Here is a 25423-nt window from a genome sequence, read left to right on the forward strand (position 1 = left end):
CTATTCCACTCACTGTTACACTCACTGTTACACTCACTATTCCACTCACTGTTCTAATCACTATTCCACTCACTATTCCACTCACTATTCCACTCACTATTCCACTCACTATCACACTCACTGTTACACTCACTATTCCACTCACTATTCCAATCACTATTACACTCACTATTCCACTCACTATCACACTCACTATCACACTCACTATCACACTCACTATTATAACATTCACTATTACTCTCACTATTACACTCACAATTACACTTACTATTGCCTGACATACACTAACCAGCCATACACTAACTATCACACTCACTATTACACTCACTATTGCCTGACACACACTAACCTGCCATACAGCTGCCACCCCTTTACTATCAGCCACATATTGAATCCACACTGCATGGCTGCACATAATTCAGCTCAGGCCGCAGCATTGAATCAGTGAATGAGTGTGAGTTGGGGTGAGTGAGCAGGACTGTATATAGTAAATAGCTGTGTCCCCCTGTGTTGTGCTGAGTCACAGTGACACCTCATATGGGGGAGGGGCAGCACCCACTGTATAAATTCAGCCCCGGGGTTCCAGTCTCACTGCGTCTCTGAACTATGGCTGCACCAAGAATTGTTACAGTGTTTGGGGCCACAGGTGAGTGATACATGGGGGGGGGTATTGTGCACCCACAAACACTCTCGTCTCATGCTCCTGCCATACACTCACTATTACACTCACTATTCCACTCACTATTCTACTCACTATGACCTGACACACACTAACCTGCCATACACTCACTGTTACCCTCACTATTACCTGACACACACTAACCTGCCATACACTCACTATTACACTCACTATTACCTGCCATACACTAACCTGCCATACACACAGTATTACACTCACTATTACACTCACTATTACACTCACTATTACACTCACTATTACACTCACTATTTCCTGACACACACTAACCTGCCATACACTCACTATTCCACTCACTATTGTCTGACACACACTAGGCTGCCATACACTCACTATTACACTCACTATTACAGTCACTATTGCCTGACACACACTAAGCTGCCATACACTCACTATTACACTCACTATTACACTCACTATTGCCTGACACACAATAACCTGCTATACACTCACTATTACACTCACTATTACACTCACCATTGCCCAACAAACACTAACCTGCCTTACACTCACTATTACACTCACTATCACCTGCCATACACTCACTGTTACACTCACTATTACACTCACTATTAAACTCACTATTGCCTGACACACATTAACCTGGCATACACTCACTATTACACTCACTATTACACTCACTATTACATTCACTATTGCCTGACACACACTAACCTACCGTACACTCACTATTACACTCACTATTGCCTGACACACACTAACCTGTAATACACTCACTATTACACTCACTATTGCCTGGCACACACTAACCTGCCATACACTCACTATTACACTCACTATTGCCTGACACATACTAACCTGCCATACAGCTGCCACCCCTTTACTATCAGCCACATATTGAATCCACACTGCATGGCTGCACATAATCCAGCTCCGGCTGCTGCATTGAGTCAGTGAATGAGTGTGAGTTGTGGTGAGTCAGCAGGACTGTATTTAGTAAATAGGTGTGTTCCCCTCTGTTGTGCTGAGTCACAGTGACACCTCATATGGGGGAGGGGCAGCACCCACTGTATAAATTCAGCCCCGGGGTTCCAGTCTCACTGCGTCTCTGCACTATGGCTGCACGGAGAATTGTTACAGTGTTTGGGGCCACAGGTGAGTGATACATGGGGGGGGGGTTTGTGCACTCACTAACACTCTCGTCTCATACTCCTGCCATACACTCACTATTACAATCACTATTACACTCACTGTTACAGTCACTATTACACTCACTATTCCACTCACTATTACCTGACACACACTAACCTGCCATACACTCACTATTACACTCACTATTCCACTCACTATTCCATTCACTATTACCTGACACACACTAACCTGCCATACACTCACTATTCCACTCACTCTTCCACTCACTATGACCTAACACACACTAACCTGCCATACACTCACTATTCCACTCATTATGACCTGACACACACTAACCTGCCATACACTCACTATTCCACTCACTATTCCACTCACTATTGTCTGACACACACTAACCTGCCATACACTCACTATTCCACTCACTATTCCACTCACTATTCCACTCACTATTGTCTGACACACACTAACCTGCCATACACTCACTATTACACTCACTATTACACTCTCTATCCCACTCACTATTGTCTGACACACACTAACCTGCCATACAGCTGCCATCCTTTACTATCAGCCACATATTGAATCCACACTGCATGGCTGCACATAATCCAGCTCAGGCTGCAGCGCCATCACTAATTACACAACGTGGATTCAATATGTGGCTGAGAGTAAAGGGGTGGGACACAGGCTGCAATTACCTGTAGTGAACAAAGATTTTGCTGGTTGCCATGGGTTACAGCACCTCGGCATTCTCTGTGCTACTTATTACACATATGGACTTTACACAAGGAGCCCCACTCACTAATGTGCCAGAAATGGCTCGTTAATAAGAATAATTACCTGCAAACACTTACCCACAATGCACTGCTGCTGCGGGACACTTCCCCATAGCAACCAATCACATCATGTTATTTGTGTAATTGTTTAGTTAAATGTTTTCTCATGTCACATTCAAGTGAAACGGTTGCTTATTGTGTTAGTCCTGTGTGTGTGTGTGTATTGTATATATTGTATATGTGATAATGACACACACACATGATATAGAATTCCTAACATTTGTACAGTCATGTGACAAGTCATTGCTGATTGGCTTCCAGTGGTTACTCTGTACCAAGTTTTACAAAAGGGGGGGCCTTCCCTGACCCCCCCCCTTTTTTAAAATCCCCCTTTCCCTGTTTAGGGGTATTACGGGTTTTTTTGGGGGTTTAAAGGGTTATAATGGGGATTTTCGGCAAATGATGGGGTTTTTACAGGGTAAAAAGGGGAAATTTCAGGCTTAAAGGGGTATTACGGGGATGAGGGGGGTTTTAAAGGGTTTTTATGAGGGGGTTTAACAGGCTATGATGGGGTTTACGGGGTAGAGGGGTTTTAAGGGGTTTTAAAAGGGGGGGTATTACAGGCATGAGGGGTTTATTTAAGGTTATAAGGGGGGTATTACAGGTTTATGATGGGGTTTTTACAGGCATGATGGGGTATTACAGTGCTATGATGGGTATTACAGGCTATGATGGGGTATTACAATGGCTCATGCATGGCGGTATTAACAGGCTCGTGATGGGCGTATTACAGTCCTATTGATGGGGTATTACTAGCGCTATGATTGGTGCGATATTTACAGGCCTATAATGGGGTATTACAGGCTATGATGGCCGGTATTGACAGGCTATGATGGGTGATTACAGGCCTGATGATGGCAATATCTTACTGGCTATGCACTGGCAGTATTACAGAGGCTTATCGAATCGGAGGTAATTACAGCGGCTACTGATTCGGGTTCCGGTGTCTTATTAATGACGGGTATTATACCAGCGGCCTAGATGGGGCTCATTTACAGCCTTATGGATGGGGTACTTTACAGGCTATGATTGGGGATATGATGGTCCTATGATGGCCGTCCATTTCACAGGATATTATGGGGTAATCTACAGTTATGGATTCGGGGCTAATACGGGCTATGTGATGGGGGTATTACAGGCTTTATGAGTGGGGTATTACACGGTATATGATGCGGGGTTATTCACAGACTATGATGGGCGGTATTACAGGATTATCGAATGGGGGTCATTACTAGGACTATGATGGGGTTATTACAGGCTTACTGATTGGGGATTACAGGTTATGATGGGGTAATAACAAGGCTATTTATGGGTATTACAGGTTAGTGATGGGGTAATTACAGGCTATGATGGGTATTACATGGCTACACTGATGGAGGGTATTCACAGGCTATGATGGGGTCGCAGTACGGCAACCCTCAAATCGAAAGTAGCCTTTCATGCAGACCTCTCATCCATACCGCACAGCACGTAAATGCAAGTTACAGGCTTTATGATGGGGTAATTACAGGTATAGATGGGGGTATTAAACAGCGCTATGATTTAGGGTATTACAGGCGTAGATAGGGGGTAGTAACAGGTTTATGATGAGCGTTTACAGTGCTAATTCTGGGTGCGTGCAATAAGGACAGAGCTGGAATGAATGGGTTATGACCAGGCTTGTATATTTGGATGCGTATCATCACTTGTACGGGCTATTGGGATGGGAGGTCATAATGACACAGGCTATCGCCCTGGGTGGGTTATGAATCCACGGCTCAATTAGGAAATAGGCGAGTTATACAGGATAAGATGGACTGGGGATATTTGAGCAGGCTATTGGGATAGGGGTAGTTTACAGGCTGTAATGATGGGGTAATATACTGCTATGTGATGGTCCGCGATCGCAATTACGCAAGCTTATGATGGACAGAGACATCAATTTACACGGACTATTATGATGGGGTGCTCTCTGGAGGTATTCTTAGTATCCAGCTGTGGGGTAGACTCTAACAGCTAGTGTTGAGACCTGAGGGGTATAGTAAAGGACCTTACTCGCGAGTGGGTTCATGGTAGGTCTATACAGCGTCATGATGGTGAGAGTTAATCTGAATGTGTGGGCTCTATGAATGGTTCTTAACGAGCATAATAATACAGCGTTTGATGAAGGTGAATTACGTGGTAATGGTTTATTACGCGAGGTCGTTGGGGGATTAGAGTGATGTGTGATTGCGGTATATTTATCCAGGCTAATATTAGATGGTTATCGGTATTCAAAGCAGGGCTATAGAAGCTAGTGTGAGGGGTTATGATAGGGTGTTAAGTATCATGGAAACATTCCCGGTGACTTTGGATATAAAACCCCCAAAGGCTATTTAGACATTGGGAGACTAGTGTGGTTGTCGTGAACAAGAACCTATGACTCAGACGGGTGGTAGTTACTGGCTCTATGTATGTGTGGTGCTAGGTGGTTCAATTAGATGCGTATGTGAGGACAGTCCCTATGAGGATATTTACAAAGAGCTGATCCATAGATGACCCGCGCCCTGGATATAGTTGTGCGCATGCTCAACAGTGATGGGATGCAATATAACTAGGCGTGATGAGCGGATAATGTGGTCTGGATGTCTGGTATAGTATCGTCCGGTCTCCACTTACATGGACTATCGTGATAGGTGCGCGGTGGATTCATCTGCTTATGTATGCGGTCTTATGACATGGTATTACAGGCGTATAGATCGGGTTTACCTGATCGGAGTCTGTCCCGTGTCTTGGCTGTTCCCCAAAGTGTCGCTCATCGTGAGAATCGCTTCCACTGATGCGTCCTATTCCTAGTAGTAGCGTAGTGAGAGAAAGGACCTCTACGTTGCTTGCCGCCCTTTGCACTGGCCGATGGCTGAATGACCGGAACTATGTGGAAAGGCACCCAATAAGACAAAAGCGGGATCAATCAACATAAGACAGCCGTCCGTGTCAGCTAAAAGAACAGTCCGAGCGCACAAGGTTGTGTAGTAGCTGATTAACTGCCGCGACAATAGAACCAGTCTAAGAGATACGGCGATCTTGAGCCCGGAGAGCACGATCATCCTGCTGCCTATTGGGATTGTCACCAACTTTCTTTGAACCATGTGTTAATCAAAAGACAAATGATGAACTTGTGAGACAGTAATAAGTCATAACTGGTGGCCAATCCATCATCCAACGCGCATCCATCCAAACTCCCAGCAGGGCACTCACCTAAGTATCAACGACTTGATATCGAAATGTACCTAAGAACCTACTATGATCATCACCGGTACCACCCCCATCATACAACTACCAGGCTAGCGATGCGCTGGCCGTGTTATGCTGCCTCATCTAACTGTACCCTAGCCACAACCAATGGTAACTGCACCAACTCCACTGCATGCACACAACCTCCCAAGTCAGACAGACTCCCTGCTACTCTCTTATGATGTGAGCCTATCCCACAAGGTGTAAACTATCCATTCCACCTCGATACTACAACTCCCTACGCCACAGCTAACTCCTGTATTCAAGCGATTTAGTGTAAGCCTATGACGCCACCCACATGTAACCACTCCCACCTCAACCTCCATACTCACATCTTCCAGCCAGCACATCTCGCTCGTAATGTTCTCACTTTTGAGTGCTCAACGAGCGTACTCACACAATCTATTACTCGTCCGATCTCGCCAACTACCATCATCTAGACATAACCACACAGACACATGCAACGTGCACCAAGGTGGTATACTGGACTTTATGTACCTACCCACCATGTTAACTCTCTATCCGCCTAGTCATGCCCCAGCCAACTAGCGCACCTGCAATCCACTCCCGTGTGTAATCTGAGCGTCGAGTCTATAGGATTCCAGGCGCTATCCCACTATAGCGTGCATTAAACTCACACCCACTAATACAATACCTCCAGACAGCAAGTACGTCCCAAGAGATAATACTGACCTGATGAGAGATCGCCACTGTCCCCTTTGTACATACTATAGCACCGATGTTACACTACCTATACCCACATCATATCAGCGACACAGACGTGCGCCACCAACCTAGCCAATGCTCACTCCCTGGTAGTTACAGCTCATTTCAAGCCTGGTGGAACCCACCTAATCCCACACATGTTGTACAACTTCTCACGCGCAAACGGACATCGAGTAACAAGCGTGGCCGAGGCCAGACAAGCCTGTCTTCGATGTCGTGCTATCTGAGTATACTCTATGCTACTCATACCCATCTATGTAACGTCCAACCTCATACTTATGTAAACAATGACTCCATACATTCTGCACGTACAGCTCCCCCTCGAAATCTTTTCATTTTACATTAGTTGATTAGTAATCTGATATAATTCTGCTAATCACCACTAGTGTGATATTATAACTCAAACAACCGCAGTCAATACCACAATTAATATTCAACTCCAGCATGGCTTTATGGCTGATCCTGACTATTATTGATCATTTATTGGTATCAACAGCGCGTCTATTCCACCTAACTTAAAATGTGAACTCCATCGACTTATCGTGCCCATATCATACTGCCCGCAGCTAATGCTAGACTGTCCACACACCCTGTTTGTATAATTGGAGATTGTGAGCTGTTAACACTACCCACTATTGTAATCACATCCACTCCTACTCCTTCCTAACTAACTCCCCCAAAGCAAGCACCTCACACCATCTAGTGTATTATAGATATTATGCTTAGAGCATAACACGCCCAACAGTATTGTACTCCACACCACTCATCTACATACCACCCAAGGTGGCCCAGAGCAACTAGCCCGTAGTTATTCTGAATAATGTTAGACTTTGTAACATCTTACACCTGACGCCAATTGTAGGAACGGTCCATCCGCCACTCGACCTACACCACTCCTCAGGCGAGCGCATTCAGCTAGTTGAGTCGATCTGTATATTCTCAGTTGATAGCCCCTCATGCCATCTATGAGTCCAAAGCTATACACGACAGCGACCACATCAGTGCTCATTTGAGCCATATATACATCCACTCTCAGTCAGATTCACAGCGTCCACATCAGTGTAGGATATAGAATTAATTCTATTGAAGCTCCTACTCCCACTCCTATTTATTGGAACTCCACCCAACTCATGATCAACTCTCGCAACCTCCCAGCACGATGTCGACTCCACTGTATCTTTGACAGTGTATAGAACATAAACTCTGGTTAAACACCCAGCTTAGCGTCGGTAGATACAAAGATGGCATACCACGCACTCGAACTCTCAGTCACAAATTTTCACCACTAGTCTTCTCCTCAAGTCACGGCTCCCTCGTGTACTCACATGATTATGTGATACTGATTTCAATCTAACTCGACTCCACAAGTCTGTATATTGGCGTACCGCACCCCGTACGCTGACAACTTTCTTCCATTCAACTAAGGTAATATACCGCTGCAGATGGTGATTTGCCGAGTGGGCGCCCTGAGTGGACCCTTTTGACAAATTTTGTGTAATCTTCTTGGGAGTCTCCTCATTACTGCCCAGGACCCCTCATCAACAAATATCTTGTTATTTGCAGCGGGGCCAACGGATCAGCAGGATATGCGAGCATAATTAACGTTGCTGTCCTGGCGCCTAGAGAGAGAGACCACCGTATAGGTCGTGTTAGGACATCTGGGACCTGGAGTATCATGTGAAGAAGCTGACGGCGCTAGGCGAAGACTCAGGGGCTTGGAGGCTTGCCTGTCACTCATACCCGATGGTCAAACAAAGGCAAGCGCAGAGTCCATAGGAAGAGGCAGTAACTCTTCCGAGCTAAGTCTGGATGCATCGGAATCTATGTCCGATATCTGCTAATAAATGGTCCGCATGTTTACCCATGTGCACGTTCAGACTCCACTTCTACTAAATATCGATAAAACCTGCTTGACCTTCAGGAGGAACAACAAAAGCCCGAGTTTGAATGGAGGAAATCATACCAAAGAGTTTTGTTGTGTAACGAAGAGTTTTGCGGTGAGTGAGCGTCTGCTCAATTTACAGGGTGATTGCCATCATTTAGCATAATTGTGCACGTACTCCTCAGTATCTACAGATCTCTATTCGAGGTGATCGATATATGTATCACCCAGTGATCTGTGCCCGCGCCACATGGACATCAGAAATCGAACGCGGACTCTCCGCGAGTGAACACATACGAGGTAATTTTTCTGGGCCCCTGGCAAAGCGACTATGGCACTCATGTCGCCAGACAGTGCGCCCACCGACAACCACTCCAACACGGTACAAGAGATAAACCCATCTCCTACCTCCACTCCCCATCGCTCAGGCTTCTGTAGCTTCCCCCGTACACAGCCCAGCAGTCAATAACTCTGATAAGAAACAACAAAACAAACGTAAAATTCGAGTTTGTCGCTCTAGCTCGCGTATTGTCCGAGTTACCAACAAACGATTGTTGCATAAAACGCGTAAAAGAGAATACATTAAGCAAAAGTATTACAATATATAAGCTTTGTGTAGAGGTGAGCTCTCGCCCACTCCAATTCATAGAGACAATAGGCATATTGCATAGTCTTTGGGGCAGTCACTGTTTCGCGCCGAGTGCTAATATTCAAAATTAAATTTCAATATATCCGTCGAAGACAGCCCGAAGGAAAATTAAGTCGTGCCAGAAGTCACCCCACTCCTACATAATGTATTAAAATACAAGCAGGAGTGGAACGTGGTCAGGCCCTTAAAAATGCTTCTGGCGATGACTCCGATCTCCCACGATAGCTACAGTGCGCGAGGCCATGGCTGGCAAGCAAGGTAAGAATAGTGGTGTAGATGCGTCGCGGCTCAAATTGGCAAATGTCATGCGTGGCAGTGGCTCACACTCTGCCTTGTACGCGTGACGTACGGCCACACTGAGCGAGGCGTCTCGCGCCCCTGTCCACCCCTCTGAATGTGCTAGCTCTCAGCTGGATATATTCATAATGTGATCTAGACAGCGTGCGGAATGATAGGGGTAGCCTGTCAAGATACTCTCCTTGTGCTGGTAGTAAATCTTTAGAGTCTTCGATTATGGGTGATATAGCGTGCTCCGCCTTTGAGGGTGTCTGATGTTAACATCTTTTTTGCCACGTGTGTGGAGATGAGAGAATGGAGCAATATCACTCTTCTCTCTCCTCCTTGCCCAAGCCGGCTACTTAATGAATCCTCGGTGTGATTGTATCGCGAGCCTCACCCTATCGGCCGATAAACATCATTGCTGGAATGGCCTGATGATACCGTAGTGCAGTATCTTAGTGAGCGCCTCTCTCATCTGTAAGTATGCCGAAGTACACTTCCTTGGACATTGCCACGAGCCCCATCTAGATATGCAGTAGCTACTATGGGGTAGTAGGTACGAGTGGTATATCTGAGGCAGACAAAGGCTGCGCACGAGGTGAGGCTCATGTACAGAGCTTGACATTATGACACCAAAGTGGCTCTATATCTGGCAAAACCATCACAAGATGCCCAAGCTCGAGAAATGACTGGTCCCAATTGACATTGTGATACACAGTGAATCTTTATCAAGTTGACCCATGAGGAGTCCCACATGCCTAAACCTTACATTCTTAGATACCACATGCCCTACCAGAGTACTCGTTACTAGAGCCATATCAAAGGAAACTGAGTGGATCTGCTAGCGCACTAAAAGTATTCATCGTGTCCCAATATATGTGTTTTTGAGTTATCATTTGCGCATGTATGAAACCATGGATGTAATGTATTTTCGGAATGTAGGAAATCCTTACAACTGAGAATAACGTACAACCCCAACGTTCCACAGTATAAAGTTTTTGCAGAAGATAGAAAGAAGAATGACTCATGGCTAGATAAACAAAACCCGATAGAGTGTCCTTAAAGAGCATATCTAAAGCAAAAGAGACTTGGTATGCGCTATCTCCAGCTGATTCTTCTTGCGGTTTATCCCATATTAATTCGATGATGGACTGGAGTATCTTTGGTGCCCACTTATGTGAAAATTCCGTTTAGTGATATACATGTGAGGGTATCGAGTGTAAACTCGATATGGAATTAGAGTCTCACTCCAGAGAGAACCAGAGTGAGCGGTGAGACTTCCTCCTATCTTAGCTTATACAATACACAGTATAAATGGATTGCATCCTATGATTGCGTTACTCACATGCTCCGATCTCTGTGGATAGGATATCTGAGCGTGTTTTATAAAATCTCGTCACTATTCGAATCATGATAGCGAGAGCAAAATTGGTGGTGTAAATAGGGCGTAAGAGGGCATCTATATCAGGTAACAATTTTAAATATAATTTGGGCCTGAAACAATTGTCGTCTTACCTATTCGCCATAGTAATAGTGAATAAGAACTATTGTTTATTAACTTATATCCTGCAATCACGTTATTAGGCAAAATTTTCTGAATTTGCCTTAGTTAACTTATGCAAAGGGCTAGAGCTAACTCTACACATCGTCAAGGGTTAACTACAGCCGGTCACCAGCTCATTCTCAGCCCGCACTATACGTGAGCCCAATGCTTTTCGAATACGGACAAGTCGGAACTTCCTACTCACTGTATAGACCTACTTCACAATCCATGGCGTCTCCACAAAATCAAACAAAAAGCGAACAAACCACCACCCTTCTAACCTATACACACCCTGAATTCGACTTGCACATTAGCTCTCCTAGTACCGCTGCATACACACCAGTCATGCTGAGCTCGCGTCGCTCTGAGTGACATTCCACAGAGCTGTCGCGACCCGACGAACACAAGAGAGGTCACGAAGCAAGCTCATCAGCCTCCACAACAATCATAAATAACAACAACTCCTTCACTCAGCACCGAGACTAGCACGTAGGAAGAAACAATACGGCGCATACCACTAATGCACACTTACTCACCACAGCGATATCGATGACGGCAGACCAGAGCATTCCTGAGGCTATTTTGCATAACCGCACGTATCTATACGCATCACATATACGATATGCTATACGTTATCTGCTATACACTACCTATCGATGTTAAACCTTGCTCCCTTCTCCATATGTAATTAATCCAACAACTCAGCGCGCTATTCAACCTACAATAGTGATAGATCCTATCTCTACTTAGCGATACCTTCGTATACATACCTCTTCAGCACTACTTAATCCCAACATTTCTATGCCCACCTCTCTATCATTCATTCAGTCACATTTTGCTAAATCGCTTTATGTGGTCGCTAGCTATTCATATCTTTACCTATTATTCGATCGACGAACTTGCTGCTGAAGACTTAGAGCTATGATCTACTAGCCATAGTAAACACGGCGATAAGATACATCATTCCTAGGAATATAGTCATGAACTAATGAATACAAAAATTCTTTCCTTTCCTCGATTATGCCCCATCTAGACGCGATCTCGAGTGCGATTATAGAGGCATCCTCCACACATCATTCACAGTTCTCGTCAACCAAACCAAGCCGATTCGATACGGAAAAGCATCTGGCACGTAGCTGTACTGAGAGGCGAGCTATGGACACTCGACCTATTGCAAGCAGACCACTCAAGATACAATCTGACTCTCAATCAAGAGAGGACACTATCACAAAATCTATCACATTGGAAAGGACGGACCCTCTTCATAGACCATGAGGCGCTCACCTATGCAGTGCTACGAAATACCTACCTCGCGTTCTTCACAGCTAGTGTCGTCCACACTCATGACCTGAGCTCGCGATATCGACGCGCGACAGCTTATATAATCACTGTTATGCTCACACTCACTAGAGATCGCATAAGCGCAATTTCCCTCAGACCCGTCCCAAAGCTAATGTAAGCTCCTCATGTCACGCATGAGGTGCGACTCGCAGCACGATCCTAAAAGTGCTCGTTCTCAGAATCACTATGCATTCTTAGACATTAGGTGATGCGTCGCGATGAGATGTTCGCTTTGTCCCATTAACTTCATCCTCCTCACCAGATCTTCGACACGCTTCTCCGGCAACTCACTAGCAGAGCGGCCCCATAAGAAGCCTACCCTGATATTTACGTCATCCTGCTCGCGAGTCTCATTAACACCGTACTAATCCTCAGTTCTGTATGATAGCTCCATACAGAAGACCGAGGAGTGAGCGTTCTAACTGTGTAATACCAAGTGAACATTGTCCCTGACTGTCATGCATTATGGACTTTCTACAGAGGTCATATCCGACTCTTCTGGCTATCGCTGTTTGTATATCACAAATACTTAGCTCTCAGATGGAGACGTGTCCTCAGTACATGAGACACATCGAATTACTTCTTAGTGGTCAAGGTGTGCCGTCGCACTCGCTGTTCTACTACAAGTAAACACTACTACTCGCGTGTGCAAAAAAGATCACCTCCTCAACTACTAATGAGCATAATGTAGCGTGTTATCTATGAATTGAAGGCAGTCTCTCATCTCTGCGACATTGTCCTAAAGGTGCTTATCGTGCTGACGAATAGTGTGACATCCTTACCTGATCATGTGGACGTTAGTGCCACGTACCGTGCTAAATTGACAATCTCCAAGCCTGTCAAGACGTCTAAGTCTCTCTCAAGCACCTCGGAAGGCATACCATCATTCCAGACTATTCTGAGGCGACAGCACCACCTCCTGTGCCACGGCAACGACAGAGTCTCACTCATAACTCCGCACACGAGTCGCTGTCGCGCCTACTGTGATTCACACTCCCATACTACTCTCAAAGATGGTACAAAGCAACTGCACTCACCGCGCACTCGGCACCTCGTATCCTCATCCGCTTCCACACCACTTCAGATATTCAAACAACCGACCAGATACCCAGAACTCTCCTGCGCGGGCCACTACCTGGACACGGATTTCGCCTCACATCACCATTGGGCCTTCCTCTTATTATCTCTCCTGCCGACGAGTAACCCCTCGCGACACTTACATCGCGTGATGAGATTGGGCCTCTTAGTTCAGTCCTGATCTATACGAGTGTATCTGAAGCTACGGACCACACACACACACAAGTAAAACAAACATTAAAGACCGATTTATTCAGAGATCAGTAGCGCACATGAGTGACCCTCCCATTCAAAACAACCTGGCCGTCCGGAACCAATGAACAGCCTCCTCACGATCACGCCCGAACGCCAGACCAATCGTCCAGAACAGCTAACCAGACCTCGATGAACGAGATCACGGATCACCAACAGGTCTAAGCTCAATGAGTCGCCGTCACACCAAAACTGAAGCTCACAATCTCAATCAACACTATATTCAATTGATATATTCCTTGCGCCCGGCGCACGTCTAGCACAGCTCTGTCACAACCTCGTATCTCAACGCCCTCATTATCCTGCGACGCGCGCCGCGATGGGAACAAACCAAATGAACGAAGTCCATCCTCAGACGGGCAGTAGTTGCGCACTACCACTTATCACTTCATCTAGATCCTCTGCGTATAAGACGTATAATGAAGATTGAAATCCTGGACGCCAAACAGAGTCGAAACATAGGCTCGCATAGTATCTGTATAACTCTATGCCTACAAGTCCGCACCGTCCCGAGTCGTGACTGAGGTACCAGCTATATCACGACTAAGAGTACATGGCTAGGAGACATCCAACCATGAAAGACACTACCTCTGCATAAGTAACCTATGCTCTCAGAGTCAATACAGTTCGAGCATATCATATCCAAGCTCAGCGTGTACACAAAGCTCGCACCATTAATATCAGCAGCGCGTAAAAAACTTAAGACACACCTCCGCGTAAATCCAATGTATAACAGACTGACATGAAATATCAATCATGACTCCGTGCGCGTCTAAAGACGCCACACTCCTCGAACCTGAGCCTGCACGACATACGTCTCCCATCTACATGTCGCGCCATACGTCAACGCACGCCCAAGATGAATAGAGACATAAAATTCAGAAGCTCTGCACCCATATTACGATCCGACGTACACACTTATCTGATACACTCGCTTAATGTATAAGTATCTGATATATGCCCCAGCTTCGCAATCACGCTGCTCGAGTCTGCATTCGTCGTTCAAAGCCCTCTACTGACTACCCATCATCTTCTACAGGTCCTTGGTTCTATTCTCCTCTATACTTCATCCTGCTCTGTCACTCACTCATTTTCTTTACATTCCACCCCTCTCATTCAACCAGAGAAGTCATGAATAGGAGCAATCACCATTCTCAAAAAACACAGCATCACTAGCCATTGAGCTATGCAGCTCACCACCACCGCGGCAAAACACGCACCGCTAAAACACAACACTACTACCCGAGACGCGACTTAACCGCCCATAGTACTGCGACCAATCGAGCTGCACGAACGGCTTGTCACACGAACTTCTATATAGAACTGAAACCAACTGATTGCAAATTACCCGTTAGAGCTGTAGCTGACTAGAACAACAGTCTATGTAAGCTACGCCTCTCGATACCGATTAAATCAGTTATCAGTCATAATAGAAAAAGCTAAACATCAGAGCATTAAAATAAATAATTGCCATCCTTAGCAAATAGCTCTAAGATTTTTCCATACCAATAGTTTAACATACCTACCTCAATTTGTGTCTAGAATGACATTTCCGCATTATCAGGGGTAAGGAACATGCCACCCACTTGTTCAGAATTCCATTGCCCCACCTGTACCAAGATACAAACCAAGTCCATATCATCCCAGTTAGTAGAATACATCATAATCTTCTCATGTAGCGCTCATAATACAATCTCGTACTGCCGGAAGGCAACTCAACTAATTGACGTTCTTCAACCTTACTCACACACCAGCCACATCACTTCTGCTCTTAACCTTCCACTTGAGCTCCACAGTCACAGCAAAGTGGTATTTCTTACTGAATTTTCCCTTACACACAATACACGCACATAACAATCACATCGAAACCCTACTATGAACCCATACTTGCAAAGCAAGACAGATAAAACGAACACAAGGCCTCCCTCCAGCATCACCTACGACACAGTCGCAACCCATGTTAATGATGCCCGCCCAGATAGATTAGACCTTCATTTGTGCTCGCGTTCTGCCCAGTACCTGCTCAGTAATAAGCCATTTGTTAGAATTTGAGGTTCTCTTGCCATAACCAAACCATTACTATCACTACCTTCCCAGAGCTGCAACAAATCATCAGCGACAAGCGACACTCATACAACAAACCATGTTCCCAGCCAGCCGTTCTTCCAGCACGATATTGATCACTCCATCCCTAATTCACTATAGGCGAGCAGTAGGATCAACAAGCCAGGACCTTCACACGTATCTCTTCACCCACCATCCAACATAGATCCATACATAACCCCTGCAACTCATACAAGGTGAGAACCAGTATCTGCAACACCAACACCAAGTTCGAACGTCTCACGTCGCCCTTACTTCACCATCACTGATCCAGTTAGATTTAGCCTGAACACACCACCGCTTATTACTCATCCTTCAGCAGCGTATACTTCCCATGATGCCCATCTACGTCCACCCCACTTACACAGAATCTACTCTCATCGTTCCACACCACCCTGACGTGTACAGACGTTGGAGCAACACCAGGTTCTCACCTGCTGATCCTTGAACGCAAAACCACTCATCCCATTAAATGATAATTCCAGTCCTCAACACTCCCTGATGAGCACACTTCGCGTGATTACTATGAAACTAAGCGAACGATACACGACATCCAATATACTCCAGAGATAACACACATGAGAGACATCCCAGTCCCCCACTTACACTGCAGCCATGCTCTAGTAGATGTAATCTCTCAACACTGAATACACCTAGATAAGTGAATCACCTAGTAACAATGTGACCAGAATCACAAATAATCTTTTCTCTCGCACATTCCACACTCAGCTGCCTGCGACAACTACGCCTCACACAGGGAACTGACTGTTTGCACAACAAAGCATAAAACGAGACACCAAACCCACTTCGCTCATCCATTCATTCTCAGCAAGTCCGACAGTGAATTCACAACGGGTATTCCGCCTATTCAGTCACTGCTTCTGCACAACAACCTCACGTCCACTAGGCGCGCGCGTATCTGAAACCCACTCTCAACGTAACAGTACAACCTCCGCGGAGACGTGCTAGATGGTCTAACACCAAACACTAGCGCCTCCATCTGGCAGAATCGCACGCCAAGAAACAGAGCTAATGTCCAGGTATCACCACTCGAATCCCACAACTCAGCCTCTGGACAGCTCGAACACGCTTCGATCACACATTCACACCCGATGTAATCAACCTAATCTCATTACATTCAAACTAACAGAACACTACTAGTCGTTGCGTCCTATCCACCAAGCCAGTACCACGACAACTCACAACGTCTGCCACTTCATATTCAAGGCAAATCGAACTCAGATCCACTCCACTCCACGTGGATGGGCCTGCACATCGTACTACGGTGCCAGACAAAGCACGACGCTGCTTAGTACACAGACCAGACACGTCCTCCGTCATAATCCGACCGACGACCAACTAACTTAAGTGGCAGATACTATACTCGACATTAACCACCAAGATTAAACAATCACAAGTACCTCCACTGCAATCCACACCCTCGACATATCCTATATGGCACACCGAACTACAGCTGGAGGAAATGACAGTGTCAAGCGTGCAGCGGGATTATCACGACTCGGCACAAAGACTATTGCACGTGCACTTGAACAGATCCAATATATTCCACTCCTGATCAAGAGCCACGTCCACCCAGCTACTGATCTCATAGTTAACCAGAAAGCTCGCCGGCGCTAAAATGCATCACTCATACACTTCCTGCCTTCCACGAACTTGATCACGATTACACCACTTTCTCCTTACCTATCACACAGGCTTCGTTCATTCATGGACACATATCACAGACAGCGAACTACCTGACACTTGATATACTAAGCACTCCACACACCTTCTCCCACCGTGCGTCAACTCCACACTGAAGAGAAATACACAGACAAGCAACGGAACACCTACTCCCTCTCCTCCATCTCACCTTAGTACCATGCCGCCACTCATGGGCCGATCCTGGTACTAAGAAAATGAAGATTTGTGCTTCAGAAATAAGACTTTTACATAATTGTATTCCAACAGGTACAGCAACAGCAGCTTTGCCTCCCAACCCTTCAGTCATTGCAACTGCATTTTGTTGGTCTGGCTGAGCTGTACCTTGGAATGAGTTGTGTCCCTGCCAATATAAAGTGACTGGTATATAAGGACATGGATCCCCAGGTTTCTTAGCATTGATTTTTGTTATGGCAGGACCTGGGAATCTGCGACCCCTTCAGTCTATTGGCTGCGGCAACTGCCACCCCTTCCCTTCTGTGTGTTTCATGTCATCTAACAGATTCTTACACTCTGCATATGGCCATGTGGAGGGAAGAGTTAATGGGGTTGGGCTCAACTCCTCATCTAAACCAATTATAGGAGGAGATGACGGAGTTAATTCTTCAACATCACTGAGGGCAACATGTTTAGGTTTGGCCTCAACGTCCCCTTTGCTGTTAGTTCCCTCCACATAACGAGCAGAAATTTAGTCTCCTTTCCATCAATAGTTTCTATTGGAACACCAGTGTTTAGTAAATCTAGAAACATTTGTCTGTGAGTAATTATAACACATGTATGTCCCTCCTGGCCCCCCTTAGCTAAACTCCGTTGCTCTTTCCTTTCACTTCTGTCAACATTCATTTCTCCCATTTGACCCAAGAGCATAAATTGTACCTCGTTCTTTTGCTTCTAAAGCTCTCAACATAGTGACACGAGGGGCTTTTAACTGTTCTGGGGCTGTGATAAGCAATTTCCTTTTAATCAATGGTGTAAAAGCCGCCATGTCAGGACCCCCAGTCAACCACTACATGTCTCACCCCTCTGTCAGGTAAAGGATCGGGAGTGATACCAGACATCCCATTGCTCTCAGTCTCTGCATCCCCTCTGTTACTGGAACTTCCCAGGGGGTCTGGTCTATTAATTCATAGGGACTGTCTATAGAATCCCTAATTAAATGCAATAAGGAAAATGTCCCAGTTGTGTTACGCCCACGTTTCATGTATAAACACGGGGATCCTTGGCTACACTTCCTAAACCCACTGCTTCTCTGTCCGTCAGTATAATACCATCACCTCCTAAATCCCACACACGTAAAACCCATTCCAGTAATCCCTCTCCAACCGTTTGTGTAAACTTTTGGCCAATTTCAGTTAATTCACTAGCTGACCATGACCGAGTTTCCTCAGTTAACTGTTGCTCAGCTGATACATCACCTCCAGATGTGGAATATGTGTGTTCTGCCTGCTGACCACTTTTCTCCCTCACCTCTCTCTTTTGTCTATGAGTTACATTGGGTCTGACCTCACAAATGTCATCATCCATCTCCTCTTCAGACCCTGACCATTCATTCACCCCCTCCCAATCCTGAGAGGTTATCAAAGCCCGCACTTCTACCTCATTTCTAACGAGCTTCTGCTTCTTTCTCCTCCTTTTCCTATTAACAGTCTTTATAATATACTGTTCAAACTGTGCAGCTAATTGTTCCTTTTCTTGCTCTGCATTCTGACTGCATAACCTTAACAGTTACAATTGGTCTTTGACAGTTTAAAGTTGTAACTCTAAATCCTGTATCTGCTTAGTTTGTTGCTCTAACACTTGAAAACACAACCAACCCACCTCAGCAGCAGCTCTACTTTCCCTCTTATAATACTTTGAGAAGTCAAGATTGGCTACTACATACTTTGGGTTAGCCACCTCAATGGCGGGGGAGTACTTAGCACATTCCTGGGCTACTGATATCCACTGTCCTGTGACAGACACCCAACTGGGCAATATCCCCGTTCTCTCACTAGTGCTTTTCCCCACCCCTTTCAGCCTTTTTATCCACGACATTCTTTTAAGAATGTCTCCTATTCAAACAGTAATTACAAATACACAATACACAAAGAATACCTACTATCCCCAGACCTAGACAAGGAAAAGAGGTAGAGTAGACACACAGAGTAGACAAACAGACACCGTCAGTAATCAAATTACAGACCCCACTCCTGGTACCAAATGTATTGAGATGGGCTCTTGTTCAGTCTGTAGAGTGATTAAACTGACACATACAAGTGAAACAAACATAAGAGATTTATTGATACTTAGCTGAGGGACCCTCCATAAAATGGCTCAGCAGCAATTCCAACATAACCAGATACTCTGAAGTCCAGGCACAAGTCAAAGAGACTCCCCCCAAATGAAGCTTTATATATGTTTCCCCCACTCAGGATATAAGAAGATTTATACATTTTAGCAGCTAGCATACTATATATGGTAAAAACTGCACTTAACATACTATATATGGTGAAAATCAAGCATTAACCAGTGTCACATTCCTTGAATTGCCAAAAGCTCTAGACTCCATCTTTAAGGTGTTGTTCTATTCTCTCTATCTTCTGCTCTGTCAATCACTCATTTTCCTTACAATGGGTATGGAGGAAAAGTGTGTAACAGACCTCGACTCCAATCTTGCTCCAGAGCATCCGTCGCTAGTGCTTGATAACAATGCGTCCTCGCATAGAATTGTTTTACCTTTCGATTTTTTGCTGTTGCCATTAGGTCCACAACTGGTTGCCCCCATCTTTGTACAATCTTCAGGAATATTTCCTGATTCAGCTCCCACTCGTGCTTGTTGATTGTCGTACGACTCAAAAAGTCTGCTAACTGATTGAGTTTTCCTGGGATATGTAAGGCTGACAGATCTTGAAGGTATTTCTCTCCCCATCTCATAATGGGTCTTAGTTCCTCCAACAAATCCTTGCTGCGAGTACCCCCTGTTTCCTGATGTGCATCACTGCTGCTAGATTGTCCATCTTCACCATCAAAGAAGTTCCGTACAATTGCTGATTTAGAGTTTGGATTGCCTTCCAGACCGCTCTTAGTTCCAAAATGTTGGATGATAGGTGCTTTTCTTCTGGGCTCCATCTCCCTTGAACATAAATCTGATTTAGATGTGCTCCCCAGCCCCACGGGCTTGAGTCTGTTGTCAACACCGTCCAATGCACCTCTACTAGGGATTTTCCCCTGGTCAGATTTTCTTGTGATAGCCACCATCTCATTTCCTCTTGAACCTGATTCGCAATCAGAAATTTTTGACTCCACAACTGATTTGATCGTCTCCACTGGCGAATGAAACTTTGTTGCAGTGGTCTTATATGCCATCTTGCCCATCTTACCATTGGGATTGTTGAGTTCAACAGTCCCAAGACACTGGCTATCTTCCTTGCTGGCCAAGTGGACTTTTGAAGAAATTGTGTCATGACCATCTTGATCTTTTTGTCCTCTGGTAACATTACTAAGGCTTGTTCTGTCAAGAACCTTGCCCCTAGGTATACCAGATCCTGTGTAGGCCAAAATTGACTTTTTTCCATTTTCAGCCTCCATCCATGACTCTGAAGGATATCTATCACTATCGATGATCTTCTAATATTCTTGAATCTTCCGCCTTCAGCAAAATATTGTCTAAATAGTGGTATATTAAAATACCTCTCTTTCTGATTTCTGCTATCAGAGCTTGCAAGACTTTTGTGAACACTCGAGGAGACGTCGCTAATCCAAACGGCAGGCATGTGAACTGGAAACGCTTGTCTGCCCCATCGCAAATCGAAGAAATCTCTGATGACTTTTTGCGATCGGTATGTGCAAATATGCATCTTTTAGATCTAACGACAACATCCAATCTGTTGGTTGAATCTCCGCAATAATTGTCTGAATGGATTCCATCCTGAATTTCTTTACCTTCAGGTAAACATTTATGGGCCTTAAATCCAGGACTAGTCCCCCGTCTTCTTTTCCAACAGGAACATTGAAGAGTAAAACCCTGTCTCTCTCTCTTCCTGAGGTACTGGAACAATTGCCCCATCCATCAATAGTTGTTGCACATAACTCAACATAATCTCCCTCTTTTCCTTCTCCACTGGAATATTCCATATTGTAAAATAACTATTTCTTGGCGTTCTGTCGAACTCCAGGTAGTATCCTTTTCTTATTATCTGTAATACCCACTGATCCTTTGTAGACTTTGTCCAAACCTCCACAAAACGTTCTAATCGTCTGGGTATCAACGAAGTTTGGACTGCCGAATCCTCAATACATCTTTCTATCTTGTTCCTCTTCGTCTCTGTTGTCTAAAAAGAGAACTCTGACCTCCCCTCCACTGACTGGACGTGGAGTTTTTTGTTGTCGTTCTGTTAAACCTTTGATCCCTAGGGAATTTTCTCTCCTGAAAAAACTGTTTGTTCTTATTTCCTTCTCCTCTCATTGATACTCTCTCTTGTGGAAGAAACACACTCTTACCTCCTGTAACCTTCTTGATTATATCTTCCAATTTTCTCCGAACAGCATTGTACCTTCAAATGGTAAATTGCAAAGGCTTATCTTTGATGCTTTATCCGCTGTCCATGATCTCAGCCACAACGCTCTTCGTGCTGCTACAGATAACGCCATTGCCCTGGATTAGGGGTCCCCATCCTTTTTAACCCGTGAGCCACATTCAAATGTAAAAAGAGTTGGGGAGCAACATGAGCATAAAAAAGGCCCTTGGGGTGCCTAATAAGGGCTGTGATTGGCTATTTGGTAGCCCCTATGTGGACTGGCAGCCTACAAGAGGCTGTACTTAGGCACTATGCTAAGTTTTATGCAATTAAAACTTGCTTTGAAGCTTGGATTTTAAAAACAAGCACCTGCTTTGAGGAACCTGAGAGCAACATCCAAGGTGTTGGAGAGCAACATGTTACTCACGAGATACTGGTTGGGGATCATTGCACTGGATGATGCCTTGACCAAATCGACTGACGCTTCTGTGAAATCCGCTTCAATGAAATCCGTCGCAAGCTTTTCTTCCTCTAAGGAATCAACAATATATTCTCTATTTACTCCCTCCTTTAGAGCCTTTTCTTTATTTTGAATCCAACATTGCAATGCTCTCGAGACTGATGTTAATGCTAGTGTTGGCTTTGCAGTCGCCCCTAACGCCACATGCGATTTTCTTAATGATGTTTCAATTTTCCTATCCATGGGATTCTGAAAAGCTAGAAAAGCTACCACATCTTCCACTTTTTCCTTCTCAATGTAACTGAATGTGTCTCAGTGGGACCTGGATTTTACTATTGAGTGTTGTTCTTAGATCTACCAGGCAGCTGTTATCTTGTGTTAGGGAATTTTATTTGAAATAATCAAAATTACAAAAACAAATCAGATTAGAACAAAGAAAAATATTACATTACTTACAAATCAAACATTTGAAAAAGACAAATTAACCCCTTCCCACAAATCTTTGCACATATCAGAAAACCCAATCTCCTTAGTTTTAATAAAAACAATATCTCGACAAATAGCATTGGTGACATTTTCAATTGACAGTTGCAACTGACTCAGGGTCATTCTGCATCTCATTTGCCATAAGTGATACCTCATAACTGCCAGAATTATATACAGTGTGAGTCTGTTTATGTTTCCTGCTTTATCGTTCTTAATGGCACCATATGAAAGTTCAGCAAAGTCCAAATCTCTGAACATATTAAGAGCTAAAGCTCTTGCCCCACTGTCTCTTAGAGAGGAGGAAACTGGACATTCCAGTAGGAAATGCTGCTGCGTCTCTTCCACCCACAACCCCAGGGACACTCCCTGTCAACCACATTTAAATATTTCAGATTGACTCTGACAAATAGTCTGCCCTGCAGAGATAACCATGTGATGTCCCAAAACTTTCTTGGCAATCTCTTATTAGTAAGAAAATGGAGACTCTCCTCCATCACCTCCCCAGGACAATCTGCAACACTTATTGGAGAGACAAAATACAGATCTAAAACTCTCCAATAAATGACTTTCCTATGCACTGATCTTAAATCCTCTGCACTAATGTTCCACTTCTTCAGGATCTTTACAGTCTGCCCCAGATATGTGGGTAAAAAGCCTCCTCTTATCTGGACCTCTTTCACTCTGCCACCGAGTAACCAATCTCTAATAAAAGGCGATGCCCAGTCTCTAACACTGATTTCCCACAGAGACTCTCTCCCCCGCACCACCCCTCCAAAGTTAAACTTCAGAAAGATGGTGCAGAAGAAAACCACTGGACATGGCATGTCCAACCCTCCCCTTTTCTTCTGCAGGAACGTGATCCCCCTTTTTACCAGGTTGAGCCTATTCCCCCAAAGCATTTGGAAGAACAGGCTCTGGATCTGGGCATAGAGAGATTCTGGTAACAAGAAGATGTAAGAAACAAAGAGAAACAGCGGAACCAGGAAAGTCTTAATAATGTGAATCCTTTCTCTATAGGTCAGCTTCCAGGATTTCCACCACTGAACCTTTGCTAGACCTGCATTCAGTTTGTCTTCCCAATTTTCCTTAGCAAGATTTCCCTTCCCAAATTTTATCCCTAAAATTCTAACTAAACCTGGGGCCACTGGGAATTTCTCAAGCCTGAAGCTTGGTTCCCCCTCTAGAGTCCAAAAAGCCTCCGATTTTTCTTGGTTGATCTGAGACCCTGAGGCCTCAGAGTAACTTCCGATGCACTCCAAAACCTTTCCCTCCTCCTCAGGTTTTGATATTACTAGAGTAACATCGTCCGCATAGGCTATGGACTTAAAGGATCGATCCGACGGAAATGGAACCCCCCCAAGCCCACAATCCTGCAGTCTCCTCAAGAATGGATCTAATGAGAAAACATACAGAAGTGGACTCAGAGGACATCCTTGTCTCACGCCAGCTCTCACCAAAAAGTCCTCACCTTTCCAACCATTAATCAATGGGAAGCTCCTTGCCCCACTGTACAAAACCCTTAGCCATCTAATGAATTCATCCGGAATGCAGTATCTTTGCAAAGCAGCCCATAGATATTCATGATTGACTTTATCGAAGGCTTTTACTTGGTCTAAAGAGAGAAAGTAGTTGCCCCATTGCCAAGCCTTGCACCTCTCCAGTGCTTCCCTGAGAGAAAGAACAGCACCAAAAATGTCCCTTCCCTTCCCCCCAGTGAACAGAACTGAGAATTAGAAAGAAGAGACCCAGCCACCACACCCAACCTTTGTGAGAGAATCCTAGCCAGAATCTTCCTATCACAATTGAGAAGGGCAATTGGCCTCCAATTCTCAACGTGCCTCGAATCCTTCCCCTTTGATATCAGAACCAGAGAGGAGGACTGCATAGATTTAGGAAGGCATCCCCTGGTCAGACAGTCATTAAAGACTTCAGTAAGAACCGGAACCAACTCTTCTTTAAACGTGCTGTAAAGCTCCACAGTGAAACCATCTGGCCCAGGGGTCCTTCTTTTCTGCTGTTTTTCAATTGCCTGCAGTACTACCTCCTCTGTTATCTCTGACACCAAAGGGGAAAAGTCCAAATTGTCAGTGTTTGAAACTGGGGTCGCCTCCAGGAAAGCTTGAATCTTACCTTTACCCAAAGCCCTTTCTTTGTAAAGGTCAGTGTAGTAAGACCTCACAACCTCCAGGATACCCTCCCTAGAAACTTCTAATTCACCCTGAAGGTTGTAAAGGCCCTCAACCCGCTTCTTTTTAAACGTCTCCTTACAGTTCTGGTAAGGGTCCGGGGAATTGGAGTTCCCGTAGTCCCTCTCCAGAACCAGGGATTTAAGCCGGTTGTACTGACACTGTCTCAACAAGTACTTAAGCCGGTTAACTTTTTCTCCCCCCTCCCCGTTCGAAATACAGATCTCAAGTTTCCTTCTTAGAGACCAGCTCTCTTTCTCTCTAGCCCTCCCTTTTTTAAAAGAGGCAGTTCGGAAAGAAGTCCGGAAAGTATCCTTAGCTGA

The 25423-nt window shown here is 44.9% G+C and overlaps 1 protein-coding gene across 2 annotated transcripts in view; it reads left to right on the plus strand.

Annotated features, from left to right (window-relative positions):
* The first annotated feature begins 591 nt into the window (after positions 1–591).
* Positions 592–25423, plus strand: part of nmral1.S (NmrA-like family domain containing 1 S homeolog) — a 41927-nt gene continuing 17095 nt past the window's right edge. Inside the window, exon 1 of one of the 2 annotated variants that reach the window (XM_041578594.1) lies at positions 592–646. In XM_041578594.1, the coding sequence (XP_041434528.1) occupies positions 607–646 (40 nt within the window). In that variant the 5' untranslated portion in view covers positions 592–606. Of the gene's footprint in view, positions 647–1711; positions 1814–25423 lie in introns of those variants that run through there. The other variant, XM_041578593.1, reaches the window with a different exon arrangement.

The sequence above is a fragment of the Xenopus laevis genome, chromosome 9_10S (assembly GCF_017654675.1).
Source record: "Xenopus laevis strain J_2021 chromosome 9_10S, Xenopus_laevis_v10.1, whole genome shotgun sequence".
Taxonomy (NCBI): Eukaryota; Metazoa; Chordata; class Amphibia; order Anura; family Pipidae; genus Xenopus; species Xenopus laevis.